The sequence below is a fragment of the Lasiodiplodia theobromae genome (assembly GCF_012971845.1).
Source record: "Lasiodiplodia theobromae strain AM2As chromosome Unknown scaffold_3, whole genome shotgun sequence".
In the NCBI taxonomy this organism is placed as follows: Eukaryota; Fungi; Ascomycota; class Dothideomycetes; order Botryosphaeriales; family Botryosphaeriaceae; genus Lasiodiplodia; species Lasiodiplodia theobromae.
The window spans coordinates 145,945-162,679 of NW_023336519.1; the positions used below are offsets into that span (position 1 = coordinate 145,945).

General features: G+C 55.2%; 4 protein-coding genes across 4 annotated transcripts; 3 read left to right on the plus strand and 1 right to left on the minus strand.

Annotated features, from left to right (window-relative positions):
* Window positions 1-30: 30 nt before the first annotated feature.
* Window positions 31-1,768, plus strand: LTHEOB_1003 (Glycine-rich cell wall structural protein 1; the record flags this gene model as incomplete). Its single annotated transcript, XM_035506630.1, has 5 exons — window positions 31-172; window positions 492-530; window positions 662-763; window positions 873-1,490; window positions 1,599-1,768. 5 exons carry the CDS (start codon window positions 31-33, stop codon window positions 1,766-1,768), a joined length of 1,071 nt encoding a protein of 356 aa, XP_035367350.1.
* A 2,029-nt stretch (window positions 1,769-3,797) lies between these two features.
* Window positions 3,798-6,525, plus strand: LTHEOB_1004 (Glutaminase; the record flags this gene model as incomplete). The annotated part of the gene is made up of 4 exons (XM_035506641.1): window positions 3,798-3,844; window positions 3,897-4,481; window positions 4,531-5,362; window positions 5,413-6,525. 4 exons carry the CDS (start codon window positions 3,798-3,800, stop codon window positions 6,523-6,525), a joined length of 2,577 nt encoding a protein of 858 aa, XP_035367351.1.
* A 2,276-nt stretch (window positions 6,526-8,801) lies between these two features.
* LTHEOB_1005 (DNA polymerase gamma) lies at window positions 8,802-12,360 on the minus strand (the record flags this gene model as incomplete). The annotated part of the gene is made up of 2 exons (XM_035506652.1): window positions 8,802-12,109; window positions 12,177-12,360. 2 exons carry the CDS (start codon window positions 12,358-12,360, stop codon window positions 8,802-8,804), a joined length of 3,492 nt encoding a protein of 1,163 aa, XP_035367352.1.
* A 314-nt stretch (window positions 12,361-12,674) lies between these two features.
* Window positions 12,675-14,051, plus strand: LTHEOB_1006 (C3HC4 zinc finger containing protein; the record flags this gene model as incomplete). Its single annotated transcript, XM_035506663.1, has 2 exons — window positions 12,675-13,587; window positions 13,861-14,051. 2 exons carry the CDS (start codon window positions 12,675-12,677, stop codon window positions 14,049-14,051), a joined length of 1,104 nt encoding a protein of 367 aa, XP_035367353.1.
* Window positions 14,052-16,735: the final 2,684 nt, after the last annotated feature.

A 16,735-nucleotide genomic window follows, 5' to 3' on the forward strand; every position in this document is an offset into this window, starting at 1 on the left:
ATACCCCAGAAAACTCTCGATATACCCGACATGGAGACTATCAGCAACATCGCAAGCAGCGCCAGCAAGCTCATCTATGGAGACCCAAAGGCGGAGTCGGGTCAAGAGCCCATCTCGGGTCAGTCGGGACGGGGAACGATAGATTCGCCGTACGACAGCGGCAACCTTGAGGGTAAGGCTGCCGATCTTTTTTTGTGTTGTCCTTTCACGTCGCGTCTCACCCCACCTCACGGATCCTTCTTGCGTCGACGGCTGTCAGCTGGCCTGGCGGGGCAGCCTTCCGCAGGCAGCACCAGTGCGGCGTCTTGGACCAACCGTTTTTCTTTGTTTGATCTCGATGATGGCATTTATAACACCGTCTTCTTCCTACCCCGCCTCGTGTCCAGCAAGGGAACACTGCTCTCTATCTCGATATCGTTTTCTTCGTTGACTCGAAGAAGCGCAATCACCCAAGCCTACATTCAGTACTGACATCTGAGCGTGCACTTCAGGCGTCCCCGACATGTCTGGAAAATCTGCTTCGGAGCTGCGTAAGTCCCAGAGCTCCCCTCACCACCATATCGGCGGCAAGAACGCAATTGCTCGCTCTACAAAACACCAATTGACGACACACTCCATCCTATACTCCCGTACTGATACATAATTGTGCTGGGATATACAGACAGCGGCACCAGCCACCTCACCGCAAACCCCGCGTCCAACCCAGTTGGCGCAGAGGAGGGTTTGCCCGACCGCACCAAGAACTTCGGCGAGAGCAGCACTGGTATGGACAGTCACATTTCTTTTGAAAGACACCTTATAGAAACCGCGGCAATCTTTCGCCTTGTTTGCGCCGCAACAGAACATTCGCGCCGCTAACACCGAGCACAAAGGCCCCGATACCACCACCACCACATCCTCAACCTCCGACCCCCTGAGCAGCGGGACCTCCACCATCCCTCTCAGCAGCGGCGGCACCTCCACCACCAACCCGCTCGGCGGCAGCAGCACCAGCGACTCCTACACCACCCCCTCAACCACCACCACGGGCGTGACGTCGCTGCACTCGAGCGACCCGCACGGCCAAGACGTGCGCCCCAGTGAGTCGTCGGCCACGTCCACGACACCTAAGGCTGGCGCCTTCGGCACGGCCGAGCCCAGCGTCAGCGCAGACCCGGCCAGCGGCGCGCACACGACGCAGAAGCAGCAGGGCGGCGACAGGCCGGCGGAGGCGCCGTCGTCGAGCGAGGAGTTGGAGGGGGTGCGGGGCAAGAAGGAAGAGGGGGAAGATGCGTTGTTGAAGAAGAGGGATCCGGATGATCATTCGGGGGAGCCGTTGAAGGTTCATGATGGGAAGGGTTCTGGGGCGGCCGGTGGTGGTGTGGGGGAGGAAGGGGGCGAGGATAAGGAGGCGAAGGGGACGGGGGAGAAGGTGGTGAAGCAGTCGGGCTTCAAGGCGGATGGGGGCGACTTTGATGCGAGTTTGCCCGGGGCGGGGCGGGAGGCTGATCGTGAGTTTTGCCCCTCTTCTTCTTTTTTTTTTTTTCCTTCTGGCCATCGCGTTGGGCGGTGACGAGAGGAATGACTTGGTTGGCTGACATTTGTGTGCGATCTCACAGGACTGCTCGAGGAGAAGGGTGTGAACAAGTCGAGCGGGTCGGACGCCAAGGACGATACGTCTCCCGTGCGTCATGACGACGAGAGCAGCGGTGGTAAGAGCAAGGTCAGCGTGGGAACCAAGATCAAGGAGAAGCTGCACATCGGCAGCAAGCACAAGAACGGCGAGTAAGCTCCAGACTCGCTGGCTTGGGTGATGTGGGTAGAGGGTTGTCTACGGCCCTTGCACTGAAGAGGTTCGAAAGCTTCGGTTTAGCTCTGATATGACGTTCACGATATATTCCTTCCCCTTAGCCTGGTCTTTTCCCAGCCTCTTGTTATTAATTGATGCTTGCACTTCACAGCCGTTTGCGGTTAGTCTGTACTATAGGCATACCTTGCGTACTCTTCGTCGCTGTTGGTCGGCCCGCGAGATGATGAATCTGTCAGTTCTGTGTCACGGTGATGAGTTGTTCGTTGCCTTTTTCGAATGCCAAGGAAAGGGTTGGTACTGAAAGAGGTACGAATGTGTATAGAAGGCACAGAGATACCGCACGTATACCGTTCCACGCCTCAACCGAAGGGAATGAACTGTAGAAATACCAGCCACAACTGATGATCGTGTCCAATTGTGCAGTGGCGGACGTATGTACCCTGTGGTTTGAGTGCGCTTATTACCTGGTAGGCGTCCAGCCACCCAACGCCAAGATGGGATTGGTGGTTACGCGAACGAGTAAAAATGGCGGGATGAGGGGTTGGGGCGTTCCAAATGCGATGGCGTATGTCGAGTTCGGAAGGAATTGCGGGACGGCGGTAGCAGATAGAGTTTTTGTGGGAAAGCTTAGCTGAAGGCGCAGGCAGTGCTTACTTGCATGAGACATGCAGTTTGTTGGTTGGGGTTTTCAGAGATCACAGATGTACGGACAAGTCGCACTGTCACGCAGCCTGGGGTAGATGGTTTGACGGGACGCATGCACACGAAAAGTATCGGGCGTAGTATGTAGCTTTCTGCTGCAGTTGAGGGGCTGGTATGCTGTGGGGGTGCAGATAGAACTGAACCAGAAAGCGGCGGGTGATTGGCCTCACAGGAGGCGATCGTGACCGGCGGATGCAGAGGGAAGTTTGAGGTGAAAAGGGTATTGATTTGCTCCGTCATTGGACCCAATTGTATTTGGATTAAACCTTATAGTTCGTATTTGCGTTTGCTCGTCCGTCAGGATAAGCTACGCAAGTGCTCTTGGCCATGAGAGCTTATACCCTTAGGCGGACATGGTGTACTGCACTGGCGGGACGCTGGGGCGGCTGAGGGACTTTTTGTGTGGCTGGATTTGGATCTAAGATAGACAAGGGTTGTATGCAGACTGCAGGAGATGCCTGAAGGAGAGACGGGTGGGGCGCCGCGCGGCACATCCTGGGATGACGCTGGGCCGATTCACGAGTCAAAAGGGTTGAGAAACGTCCTAAAATTGGAAAGGTAGATGAGGATTAGCTGGATCGTCGGGATGGCGGAAGCTTGAGTGGCGAGACGGGCGGCGACGGCACAGCGGGCGGGCGTATGGCGTGCAGCCGCAACGCAATTGGCTTGCGGGAGAAATGGCCGAGGGCTTGGACGGGACGGCACGGATGGATCATGGAGATGCACAAGCAGCAAACAGGCGGCTGACTCGTGCCGGCGATCCGGGGTGCGAAGCTTGTGTCACGGCGACTGTGAACTCAAGGTGCAGGATACAGAGACAGAAGGAGCGGAAAGGGTGCTCCTGCCGCGCCGCTCGCCCACTCTTTCTTTCACCACAGTCGCCCAGCCAACGATGCGTTCCTGGCCCTGCCCAGCCTTCTCCCAATAACCAGTTCAACGTTCCCCACTACCCCGGTCACTACCCCACTGATGGACACCGGATGCTGGAGCCGCACGTTCATTTCGGCTCCGCGCACGCTGCACGCCATGACACTTCGGCATGCACCTCTTGTGCCAATTTCCACTAACTCACACATGCATTCCACTTGCCGTCCCACACTGTGCCAATAGATCACCACCAAGCCTGACACCCACCCCGGCTCCCGAAGTCCGCCCAGCCTGACACCATGATATTTAGCATCGACCATCGCCCCGAGCCCGCCCGCTGCCTGCTCTCTTCTTTTTGCACCCGAGGCTGAAGGTGAGCGCCGGCCTTGCGAAGGAGTCTTTCATTTAATGCTCCGTCATTCGTTCTGTTTACCTCGTAATGTATTCGCTGCTCAGCCTGGTTCTCGCCGCTTCGGCTTATGCACAGTAATTCATAGTCCATTTCTCTTTACGCAGTGCTATACTAATTCCAATTCAGGAACAGTGCAAGTAGTGACAGCAGTGCTGATCCTGCCGTGGTATACTCCCCGGCGCGTCCACCTGCCGTCCCTCTTGCTGTTCGCTCTCCCTACACGAGCGTCTGGTCATCGACTGAGAACAATGGCACCTTGAACACCAACGGCGTCCAGTTTTGGACCGGTCAGGCTGTTGGTTGGGAAGGCATCATTGTAGTCGACGGCATTTCCTACGAGTGGATGGGCACCAATATTGCCAATTCCGTGTTACCTCAGCTGGACAATTTCAAATCCGCCACCCCGCTGTCCGTCAGCTATGACTCCCAGTACTCCAACTTTACTTTTACTGCCGGCCCTGTTCTGGTTACCGCCAGCTTCTTCTCGCCTGTTGTTCCGCAGGATCTTTGCAGGACCAGCATCCCTTTGAGTTACCTTGAGGTCTCCTACGAGTCGCAGGACAACGCAACTCACAGTGTCAACCTCTACACTGACGTTGACAACTCATGGAACAACTTCCAGGGTTCCGCTGACATTACTGCCGGCTTAAATGTGGATTCCTCCGAGTTCAAGCCCAACTCGACTGTGACAAACACGACTTTGTTCACCTGGTAATTAATTCCAGCTGTAGGAGATACATGATTGCTGACTCGCGAGTAGGTGGTATCATCTTTCTCAGGAGTTTTACTTTTCCGAGGTCAATGACTTCCCTCAATGGGGGAACATGACGCTGTCTACCCAGCCCGGCGACTCCAAAAACTTCACCTTCGCATCTGGCAAAGCTACCAACATTCGTTACAGCTTTATTCAAAAGGGCTATCTCTCCAACTATGTTGACGTCAAAGAGGGCCAGGTTTTTGCTTTCTCACATGACATGAAGCAGAGCAGACGTGGAAGCGTTCTGTACACAGTTGGCGTCATTCAAGAACCCGTTATCAATCTGCTTACAAGTGAGGGTCTTCAGTCACTTAACCCCTGGTGGAGCAGTGAAGGATGCTATAGCTCCAACTGGGCCAATCTGGTTGCCACCCATTACGATGATTTTGCAACTGTCCAGGAAATGGCCGCCACGTGGGAGGCGCAACTTAAAACGGATATCGATGAATACTACGCGGCAGAGGGAGGGAATGTTTCCAGCACTTCAACGCCATCCTTTACCAATGCCTCAATGTCCTCACCGGAACTGTTTGGAGGCCCCTACGAGGCAGGCACGGATCAATTCGGTGAAAATTGGATCTTCAACTCCAGCAATGGCTACGGCTATTTGGATGCCATCAACAAAAGTGGTGTCGCTATCCCCGACGTTCCAGAAGACCATTCGTATTATGCCATTGTAGCGCTTTCTACACGCCAGATCATGGGAGCTTACATGCTGACCATTCCCCCGACCTTTGGCTATGGAAACGCGTCGGACATCTACAATTCTTCAGAGCCGTTCATGTTCCAGAAGGAGATTTCATCCAACGGTAATATGAATACGGTTGATGTTTTGGTAAGGACGCCTTTGGCTTGTCTGGGGACAGTTAACTGACACGGGAACAGTATCCCGCCATGCCTTTCTTCCTCTATGCCAACCCGAACTTACTGAGGTTTGCCATGAACCCGCTCTACCTGAATCAAGAATCCGGCTTCTACCCTCGTTCATACTCGATGCACGACTTGGGATCGCATTATCCTAATGCCACGGGCCATGTAGATGGCGCTGACGAACAGATGCCAGTGGAGGAGTCCGGGAACATGTTGCTTATGACTTACTCGTACTACAAGTTCACTGGGGACCGCAATTACCTACGGGACCACTACACGAAGCTCTTCCAGTGGTCACAGTTCCTGATCGAGTACACGCTGATCCCCTCAAATCAGCTAAGCACGGATGACTTCGTCGGCACTCTCGAAAACCAAACCAACCTCGCCATCAAAGGCATTGTCGGCCTCCAAGCCATGGCCGAGATCTCGACAGTCGTGGGCAACACCGTCGACGCCACCAACTTCACCAGCACCTCTTCCTCCTACTACCAAGCCTGGGAAGACCTCGCCATCGACCCGACCGGCACACACACAGTGCTCGCCTACCAATGGCGCAGCTCGTGGGGGCTCCTCTACAACTCGTACCCGGACAAGCTCCTCAACCTCGGCGTCATCCGACAAGAGGTCTACGACATGCAGTCGTCGTACTACGCCACCGTCTCCGAAGCCTTCGGCATCCCGCTCGACAACCGCGTCTCGCTGACCAAGTCGGACTGGGAGCTGTGGACGGCGGCGACGTGCGAGCCGCGCACGCGCCGCCTCATCGTCAACGCCATCGCCTACTGGCTCAACCACACCTCCACCAACCGCGCCTTCACCGACCTCTACGAGACCATATCTACCGGCGGTTACCCCCAGGGCACCACTTTCATCGCCCGCCCCGTCGCCGGCGGGCATTTCTCGCTGCTCGCCCTGCAGCGCGCGGGGAAGAACAGCACGACGGGGACGAGTGAAGGCGGCGGCTTCTTCCCACAGAATGGGACCGAGCCGTTGCCGGCGAGTGAGACGGGCTTGTTGACAGTGTTGGCTGGGTCGCATCCGACCGTCGCGCCGACAGTCATCGTGGATATGGGGACGTATGCGACGAGTGGGAGTGTTTTCGTGTCGAGTACGGCTTCTATTGATTGAGGCTGCTGCCTTTGGCGCTTTCTTTTATGTTCCTGAGCTGAGCTTGAGGTTGTTTCTCTTCTTTCTTCGCCTGTTTCCTCCGGTCACGTCGAGGGCGTACGGGAGCTGGCTTCAATAGGGATGGAGAAAATGATTGCGGTGCAATTCTGGGCATGTTTAGAGTTGGGCGGTGTTGGTTGGCTATTGGCTCGGGAGCCTCTAAGACTATTGCATAATTATCTAACGAATACCATGTCATCTTTCAACACCATCACAGCATCTCCGGGGCTTGGTTTCGGTCAGATTGTACATTGAAGTGAAAGATATTACGTCTCTAAAGCATCGTATACTATTGTGAACCCCAGCAAGATCATAGAGCTCGCTGACTCTACATTTCTGATGGTTGGTATTCCGGTGTGGAAGGATTACGGTGCGGATTGGGTTTCAGATAGACATCGGATTGGCAAGATCAATGACGACAGGGACTCAAGACATCAGGAGACACCATGGAAGGAAGGGCTTAGTGCGGCTGTCTACAGGGTTGAGTATAGGAAAAAATTAGGGACCGATCAAAGGACGCATGCGAGCTTGTTCCTCTCGTCCCATCATCATCATCCAAATGATTTAGGATTTTCACAGACGAAAGGCTAAATAATCTTCGGCCGAGCTCTGTTTTCAAACGCAAAAGCAAGTAGAGCATCTCGAAGCAAGGGCAACCCTCTCTCTATCTCGGTACCGCGGGAAGGATTGCAATCCGGTAAACACCCTCGTTTACGACCACTTTCTCCGGCTGCTGACGACGACGAGTGCTTGGCTCTTTTCTTCCGAGAAAATGCTCCCCCTCCAACGCCAGCCACACCTCCCATCCTACGAAGGATTCTGGCTTGCTGCCTACGCTGCTGACGGACGAATACGTCATTCCTTCAAGCAGCCGGGCACCGGGGCTTACCATCGGTTTGAAAGAGTTCGAGCCAAGCCTAGAACAAGTGTACCGAGTTTGGCGGTGCCATGGTACAGCAGCCGGGGTCGTTCCCTTGACGCCGCGGCCACTTCCCTTCCAAGGAAAAAAGGAAAAAATCTCTTGGTAGGCCCAACGAATGATTCAAAGAAAATGTCGAAAATGTGTGAAATTATCACGACTTCCGTCGAATCACCATCTCTGCTGGTCCGCAACTTCCAACGTCGCGAAAATTAATTTTTGCCTCTTGCGGCTCTCCCCGGCTAGCTTGCCCCCCCGGGGCCCAGCCTCGTATGTCTTCGATGATGATGAAGATCCTTCTATCATTCTAATTTGCTGGGCCAGCCCGGGCCCCCCAATTCGAGAGCAGTAGAGAAAAAAAGCGAGATGTCTAACAATTACGATGTTCATGCGCATGAATTGCCCTTTAAACTCTCGCTTAACAACACAAGCCACGAGGCGTTCGAGCAAATCTCGGGAATACGGTCTTCCAGACGTGTGGTGTCGCGCGTCTTCCCCCCAGAACTTTCTTTATTCCCGCTCTACTTTCTAGCGTAGCATTAAGCAGCAAACCGGCCGTTGTAGGAATGGAGGATGTTTGCCTGCAAGAAAGGGCTGCTGTATACGTCCGCCGAGCCGCGCGAATGTTTGCGGTTTTCGTGGGGCCGACGGGCGTGTTTCCCTTTTCAGGGAGGGGTACCCTACGCGGCTGCGGCGGCGGCGGGCGTTGTGGCGCATCTGATTTGAAGAGGAGAGGGGGGATACGACGGCACCCGTAGTTGATTGGCGGGAATGCCAACATTCGCAACGTTGCGCTTTTCGGAAGGTGCACATGTACTTTCCTGCAATTGGTAATCCGTAGGCCTGCTGGCTTGCTACGTGGTCCACGGATACGTTGCGGCTTTTTTGATGGTGATGAGAGTTAGTGTTCCTTCCCGTTAGATTCCTTTGCCCAGCCCACTCGTGATCCGCCGTGTACCGGAGTGAGTGAGTGACAGGATGAGAAAGTGTCATTGATGCCTGGGGGGTTTGGCTTGATGATTTCTGACGTGAGTGAGAGTTTTTGACAGAAGGAAGATGCCAATGCAGGCTTGGATTCTTGCTTTACAAATTACAACAGAACAACAGTCGTACAAGTTGTGAGTGGCCAGCACAATATCCACGCTCATCGAATCTTACCAGAGAAGGCCAAAAAAAAAAGTAGCGCTCGTAACCCTGAAGATTTTCGCCGTCCCGCCCGAACACCTCTGAAGAACCCAGCCGTTTTAACCAGACAAATCATACACTTTGTACACAAGAAGCAGAATCGAACGACTTCTTTCGCAACCACTGCCCCATCTCATACCCTTCCCCAGCTCCTCCAGCCCCCCGCCGCACCATGCGGCTGGTGCGCAGGTTTCCAGTTTGATTTGCTTCGCTCGAGGTTGCGGAACCACGCGCGGTCATCGTGCTCGAAGGGCAGGACAACCGCCTGCCGCTGGGCGTGCGGCGGCTTTGGGACGTTCTTACGCGCTTGTCTCCATGCTGAGGGGGAGTCAGCCGTGGAGCGTTTGGGGGTGGTGGAGGAAGAGGGTCCCGACAATTCCTCCTTCTTCGGCCTGGCGCTCTTGACGATTTCGAGGAGCTCCTTGTCATCTGCGGTGATCTGCGCGCGCAGGAACGGAATGTTGGTTGTGCTTTGGAGAGAGGCCATGACCGGTTCGCGTTTTTCGTATGGGAAGGCCTCAGGATCGGGTGCGTCTCCAGGAGTAGGCTCCTTCGTAGGGTCAAGGCGAGCTTCGTCGCCCTTTTCGAGGAGAGTGAGGATATCAAGACTTTCGCCAGGAGGAATCGGAGTCGGATGCGATGGGGTAACGCAGTTCAGGTCCACCTCCTTTCGTAGAACGCTATCTATATCAACAGCGCTGAAGAAGGCGCAGGCTTGCGGCAGATCCTGGATGCCAACTTGCTGACTGAACATAGCGCGCGTCCAGAGATTAGCAACCTGCAGAGCCATTGCTGTGCGGTACTTGTCTTCGTCCTTGACAAGGTAACGGATCTCATCATGCACGGTCAGCGCAAGACGCGCGTGGATGTTGAACCGGCGGATTAAGTAGTCCATGGCGACGATGAGGAGATGGAGATAATCAACACCGGAGGACTGAATCGCCCAGTTGATACGGGAAGTGATGAAGCTGCTGCCCCTGCTCAAGTATCGTTTCGTCAAGGCCTGAGTAATACCAGCTCCAAGGACAGGGGTTTGAGGCTTTTCTTGCTCAGCAAAGTCCTCGAGCTTGTTGAAGACGAAAGACTCTGTACCACCGCGCCAGAAGGCTCTTTCTTGAAATATTCTGCGCACAGTCTTCTTGCCCTTCGTTTCTTGGTATAGTCTGGAAGCAGTTTCCGTGGTCTGGGCCTCTGTTAAGCTTGGGTTGAACTGTCGAAGCAGGGTAGAAGCAAACTTCAAACCAGCCCCGTAAATGCGGCCGTAGTTAAAAACTTTGGCGTCGTTTCTCGAGATGTCAAGGATAGACGCAGTCCTTGAATGTAGATCAGTGCCGGCAGCCTTGTCGCCTTCAAGAGTCATGAAGCCGATCGCATTGCCACCATGCAGCTTGAACTGTGCATCTCCGATAAGACTAGCAATCCAAAGCTCCTCAGAGTCGACATCCGCGCCAACAAAGCAGTAGCCTGGAGGGGCTTTGACCATTGACTTCAGTTCAGAACCAACTCTGTTCTTCTTTGCATTACTCGCGGTCAACCAAGTGTTCTCGACAGCTCTTCGCGTGATAGTTCCCATAGGGATGACCTGAGGGAGAATGTATCCGAGCCTCGGACTAGATCCATCATTTTCGAATTGGCTATCTTTCTGGGGCTTCTTATTGACCAATGCTTCACCTTCGAACACTGCCATTTGCGACCTGATCCGATCCCTTGCGCTGATCCAGTACGAGCAGGAGGCATTCATCTCCAGTGCCTCTTTGGCATACGTGTACTGAGAGGTTAGCCGCCCGTTCTCGAAGTACTGTTGATAACTCTTCGCCAAAGGGTTGGTGCATCGAGCTTGTGGTCCATCCTTGTGCGGGATTTTGAGATAGTGATGTTCGCGGTCGAGACGAAGAGTCGTGTTTTCATCCTCCGAGAAGTCACAAAGAGCGGCCTTCATCTCGTCGGACAATTCTGTTCCTTCTACAGGCACACGGTATGTCCAACCATACTTGTCGGTCCAGAATAGAGGGTGTCCGTCCCAGGAAAGTCGCAGAAGCAATGGAGCAATCCTCGTCCGGGTGGTCAAACTGATAGGCCCGGTGCTTTTCGGAAAGAGATCCTTGTACCACTTTGGCATTCCAGGCTTCTTTTGGCGTGCAGCTGGCCTCGGTGGATCGTTTTTCTTTTTCCCCTTGACATACTTGATCTCCTGGCCTGACCAATTCAGCTGGCTCATCCAAGGATCAGCTTCGTACTTTTCAGGCTCGTCTTTTATTTCCAAAGCTGTCTCTGCCAAATTAAGGAGTCTATGTTGCACCTGTTCGGATAAGTTCTGGTACGTCTCCTCGGCGTTTTTGATATAGTCATTCCAAGACTCGTTGATAGGTAAGATCTCAGTGCCCATGAACCGCAATGCTGCAAAGCTGACAGGATGGGGGCAGAGCTCATGAAAGAGTGGAAAGACTTTTTGGTAGACGCGGTGGGTGATTTGTACGTCGGCAGCGCAATAATCCAGTAATTCATCCAACTTTTCCTTCACACCTTCGCGGTCAAGTTCTCCGAAGTATTCTCGTTGGGCCTTCTCAATAGTAATGTTGCAGTGAAATTTGGCAACATCGCGCAAAGAATTGATGGAGCTTCTCCCTATCCACAATTCCTCCTCTTCATCACTGAGCTGGCCGGACTGAAGTAACGCGTTGAGATCAACATTCTCGTCAGACGCGGCGATCTTGTCCCTTAGTTCCTTCTCTTTCCTGTGCTTCATCCATTTGGGTCTTTGACGTGAGCACATGCCATTGACGGCGACATGTAGCGACATGGTGTCCATGAAGAAATTCTTCGACTGGCGTAGATCGTATTCCTCGGCAATCCTCGCCCTGTCGTAGCCAATATTGTGGCCAACTATGATGCGCGGCTTGGTGGGATCGCCTAGGGGAATGAGGTGGCGGTCCGTCTCGGATTCTCCCAAGAGCCAAGGAGAAATCCAGGCATACCAAGCGGTAGGGCTTACGGCACAAGCCATACACGCATATGATGTCTCCTTCCACATGACTTCGACATCGAAGGTCAAAAGCTCCTCGTCCGGCGCATCCACGCGCACGGCTGTCCCGTCGACGTATTTTGTCCAGCCGCTCTGCCGGATCCATTGTGGTCTCTCAGGCGGCTCTTGCTGTACGAAACGGTTTGCCATTTCCAGATAGGGGTGGGCGGAGTCCATGCCCAGCTTGTAGAAATGTTCGTCCAGGTTCTTCTTGTCGCTGTGGAGCGGCGGCATGTCGAAGCTGATGGGCGGAGACGAATCTTGGTGCTTGCCGAACAGATCATGGCGTGTGAGGTGATCAATGGCCAAATCGACTAGCTCTTTCGGCGGTGCTTCAGCTTCGGAGGAGAAAATCTGACTGTGTGCGTGTGCGCTGAGCTGCTGGACTCCTACATCGTTGACGCGGGCCTCTGAAGAGACTTTTTTTTCCGCATTATGTCAGTCGAGAAGCGCAGGACTTGGGCGCAATTGGGGGCAGCTTCATACCGAGCAGGCTCTTCGAGCGCGGCCTGGCCTCGTCGGCGGTCTCTGCCTGGTGCGCATAGCAGCGTCGCGGGGCGCATAAGGTTGATACGGGCAGAACAGTGGCGCGCAGGCGAAAGCGCAAAAGCGGCGAGCGCAGGGCAGGCTGGAGTCGCGCGACACGGCTCGGAGTCGCTTGGAGCATCATATGCGGGGCATTTCGTGGCCAGCGACGGAGCTGGGCGGGCAGTGGGACGAGGAAAAAGCAGTTCGCGGGACGGCGGGTGGTGGAGCTGTAGTGCGCGCGTCATGTGTGGGTGGAATCAGACGGAGGCCCGACCGCGCTGTGAGCTGTGCCTGCGCGGCCGCTCTCCTCCACCTTAACCTGAGCTCTATCCAGTGCAATCCCAGGGATTGCCAGGAGAGGAAGACGGCGAGGGCCAAGGCAGGCTCCTACAGCAACCATCCGTCGTGTGCCCCATTGCCTTTTCTTTGCGCATTCCGTAGTTCTCGCTCGCCGCCATGTCTGGAAGCAGTCCGTTTGCTGCCAACAGCTCGTCCTCGCACCAGCAGCCCCCAGACCACATGGGCTACTGGTCATGGTCCTGGCCCGATGCTGCTGCCGACACCCGCTCGCTGCCCGGCCGCCACGAGGCTGTCCAGCACCTGACGCTGCCGCCGATGCACACGCAATACGACCCCGACCAGGACATTGAGGATACCACCACCGCCGCTCCGACATCTACCCGCTCCAATTTCCTCGCCCAGGTGCTGAATGACGGCGCCGACGAGGCAGCTACCCAGCGAACCGCCGCTTCGCGCAGTCGCGATCAAAACAACCACCTCCCTCGCCCTGCGCAATCGCCACCTTCCACGCGCTACGATCCGCGCCTGCCATCACCACCACCTGGCCGAAACCACGGTTACGTCGACCTGACGCGAGAGCAAACCCCGCCCATCAGCCAGGAACGTTCGACCTTGCGGACCCTTCATTACGCCCAGCAACCCACCGCAGCCGAAAGTCCACCGAACACCGACTCGCCATCCTCTCCCATGCCTCCGAACGCCCGCCGCAAGCGCGACGCCACCTCGCCGCTATTCGAACCCCTCAGTCCTTCCCCGAAGCGACCCAAGCGAAATGACGGGAGCAGCACAGCGGCCGGCAGAAGGGGCAGCAGGCAAGGCGGCGGCGCCAGTGGCAGCAACAGCGGCGGACCGAGCAATGCACCACCACGGAACGAGGTCGAGGAGATTGAGCGGATAGACCTGATAGACGACGACACTCCGCTGGCGGAGGCGCTGCAGAAGCAGCGGGCCGAGCAGGTCAAGGCCCAACAAGAATCGCAGAACGGCGCCGACGCTCCTCCGCGCCTGACGAACCTCACCTGCGTCATCTGCATGGATACGCCCAAGGACCTCACGGCGACCTCATGCGGTAAGTTTCTCCGTTTCTCTAAATACTCACCTACACCCCCATGTTTCCCCGGCTTTCCCCAGTTCTTTTCCCTTTCCCCCACCCCCACGGAGCGGTAGCCTCGATGGGGACACCGATCTCCAGCTCACCAGATGTCACTGCGGTCTTTTCCGCTGTACCCTTTTCTTTCCGCGTCTCACATCACTGCCGTCCGAGTATGTCACTAATGCCGGGACTTCCCACTCTGTGCAGGCCATGTCTTCTGTCACACATGTCTCATGGAAGCCCTCATAGCTGGCGAGCAGCGCGCCGGCCCCGGCGAACCCAAGCGCTCGCAGTGTCCCGTCTGCCGCAAGGCGCTGTCGCGCACCAAGACTGGAGACATCATCCCTCTGCTGCTAATGAAGAAGGCTCTTGCGACGCAGCCGCGCCGCCCCAAAGCCGCTTCCGCCGCCGCCACAACAGCCAACCCGGCGCCGGCATAAGCGCGCCCGTCCAGCCAGCCCCATTGCGGCCCAGATGTCAGTCTAGCCCCAGCCTCATGGATGGCAAAGCAAGGAGGGATTCCTCAGAGCCACTTTCGTCACGCATGTCGGCTGGGGGCGAGGACAAGCCGATCAGCCGACGAGGGAAACGGAGTTCCGCTGCTGGGTTTCGTGCGTGCAGCAAGCAACAGAGGCTGGGGGGTTGGGGTGGGACGCGTGGGGAAGTGGGTCGAAATTTCATGGTTTTCGAAAAATAGAGCAGCATCATCCGGGGTAAGAAAGGGTGCAAGACACGGCACACACGCACACATCGACGAGTGGCGTGAGGTCGTAGGGAGGCTGGAACACCAACGACTCCGGAAGCGGGATGCGAGCGAAGGTAACCTTGGCACACTGTGCATGGGACGTTTCCCCATATTTTTTTCTGTGTTCCTTTGCGCTTACTCCTTTTTCCTTACTATCGTGTAGCACATGCATAGCCCAGGGCGTTTTTTAATAGGATTCGGGGATTGGGGAGGCGTAGCATCGGCATGAGCGGCAAACGCGCGCGCGGCACGGCGGATATATCACGGCAATTGAACGAGCGGGCAATCGGGGGTTGGCGTTTATCATTTTTGGGAACAAGTCGGCATCAGCATCATACGGCGTGCGAGGTCGCGTATGCGTGAAAGAGAATACAGAGTAAGTGGGTGTGTGGAGGCACCCACAATTTTTCGTTTTCATCTGGCCATCTCATCCGTGCTCGTCCTGCATGCATGGCGTGCAGCGCCGGTTGTTCGTTCCAGCCAGCCAGGCCAGAGAGCAGCAGCTGGGGCGAGAGCGTACCATCAACGAGCGAGTACGACGAAAGACCTAGCGGAAGCCACTCTCTCCTCCGGAACTACATCTAGAACGTGGAATCTTTCCGTCACTGAGGTCTTGAGCATTTCGATCAATCAATCAATCGAAGCTGCAATAACGACAAGCCCCCCATGGCATTAGCGCGCTGGCCAGGCTAGCTACCTCGACAACGGCCCGCCGTGTGCGAAAGCTGCCCAAACCTCCTTCTACCATCTTTAGCCGACGTTTGCCGGCATCGTCGTTCGTTTTTCCTCTTTCCCGGACTGCTGCTTGTCGGACGTCCGAGATCTGCATATGCGAGGCCCTCGGGAAGTGGCATTGCATGGCAGGCAAGGACAAGGGCAAGACAACGACAGAGGTGCAGCACTCTAGTGATTAGTGGGGAATATAAGCGGTCTTTTACTTTTTAGTGGGTGGTGGCGCTGTTCTTCGAACCCTGGTAAAATACACAGTAGACCAAAAACGGGCAACGCGTTGTGGCTCGCTCGCTCCTACGACCGGATAGTCCGCCCGGATCGTCGCTTGCTTCTGCTCTCCGACCGTCCCACTAATAACGCCCGCCCCCCTCTCGTTTTGTATGGTGTAATACGGATGATTAAAAAAACGTCCAAACGTCAGCCTCACTTGACTTGCTGCCCTACACACACCCCCACGGCTCCGGCCGCCCCAACACTGCAATAACGTCACCAAACCTGCGGCCCTCCAACCCGTCTCTTTATTCCCGCAACAGTCAGAACTTTGCCTCTTTTCCCAACTTTTAGCGCTTGCGTTGAGGTGCGTCAGTGGGCGTCATGCGCAGGGTGGCAAAAGCCCTCTCCCACCGGAGGGAGGACGACAGTGATGTGAGAGGGAAAGATTGAGGCAAAAAAGATTATTAAACCCGCGGCCGTGTGGTTAGTAGAGCAGAGTGAGAGACGGCAGCAAGCAACAGATGAAGTGCTTCCCTACTAGTCTCGGTCAGTAGTACGGCGGTTCGTGTGGCATGCCTTGCACGCCTTGGCCCCCCGGTCCATCCGCGAACCAGCCCAAAACCATAAGCTCCGCTAGAAAAACGGCTTGCCTCGTGACGCGCGGCACGGATCGGCGTTCGAGAAAATGAGATGGCATACTAGCGGGAGGATTGACAAACGTTTCTCTCTGAGAGAGAAAACGTGCAATCCATAGTGTACTTTGGTGGCTGACCGGTGAGAACGCCTATCCACTCTCCGGCGAACGGCTGCTAGAGCCTCCCGGAGATTGAAGGCGTGTAGACTAAATGCCAGCCAGCCAACGGCGTCAGTACAGCCTCGTGATCATCGGTTTCACCGAAGGGCGTAGGGTCCCAGACGATGGCACTTTGACGTAGCTAATGGCCTACTGCACGGCATGCGCCATAATTAGGAGGGAAATACTGGAAAATCAAGCCGGGCACAGGCAACTTCCAGCATATTCCAGGCAAACAAGCTAGCAATCAGCCAGTTGGTCTATAAAAGACCGGTAGATAGACTGACTACAATCACTATGCGATCTTTTCAACTGAAATGCAGGAGATAGCCAATAGCCATAAAAGAAGAAGCTTTTGTTTTCATGACGGCTGCCTCGGGCTAGCTATGTACTACTACTAGCTAACCAACCACCTGATAGCTGTTCATCTTGTGCTACCAACCGACTATTTTCCCTTCGAAAGTTTCCGTTCTTGATTGGCCCGTCCATTCCTTTCTCGCTCGAGTTTGAAAGAAGGGTCGCAAAAAAATTGGAAAAGCAGACCTGAAGTCTGCTTGGGAAGGCAGTGGTTGACCAAGGAATTGACACCTGCCTCATGAGACTTCAAAAAACAAAGCCTTGCAATGAAATCAAACCCGTTC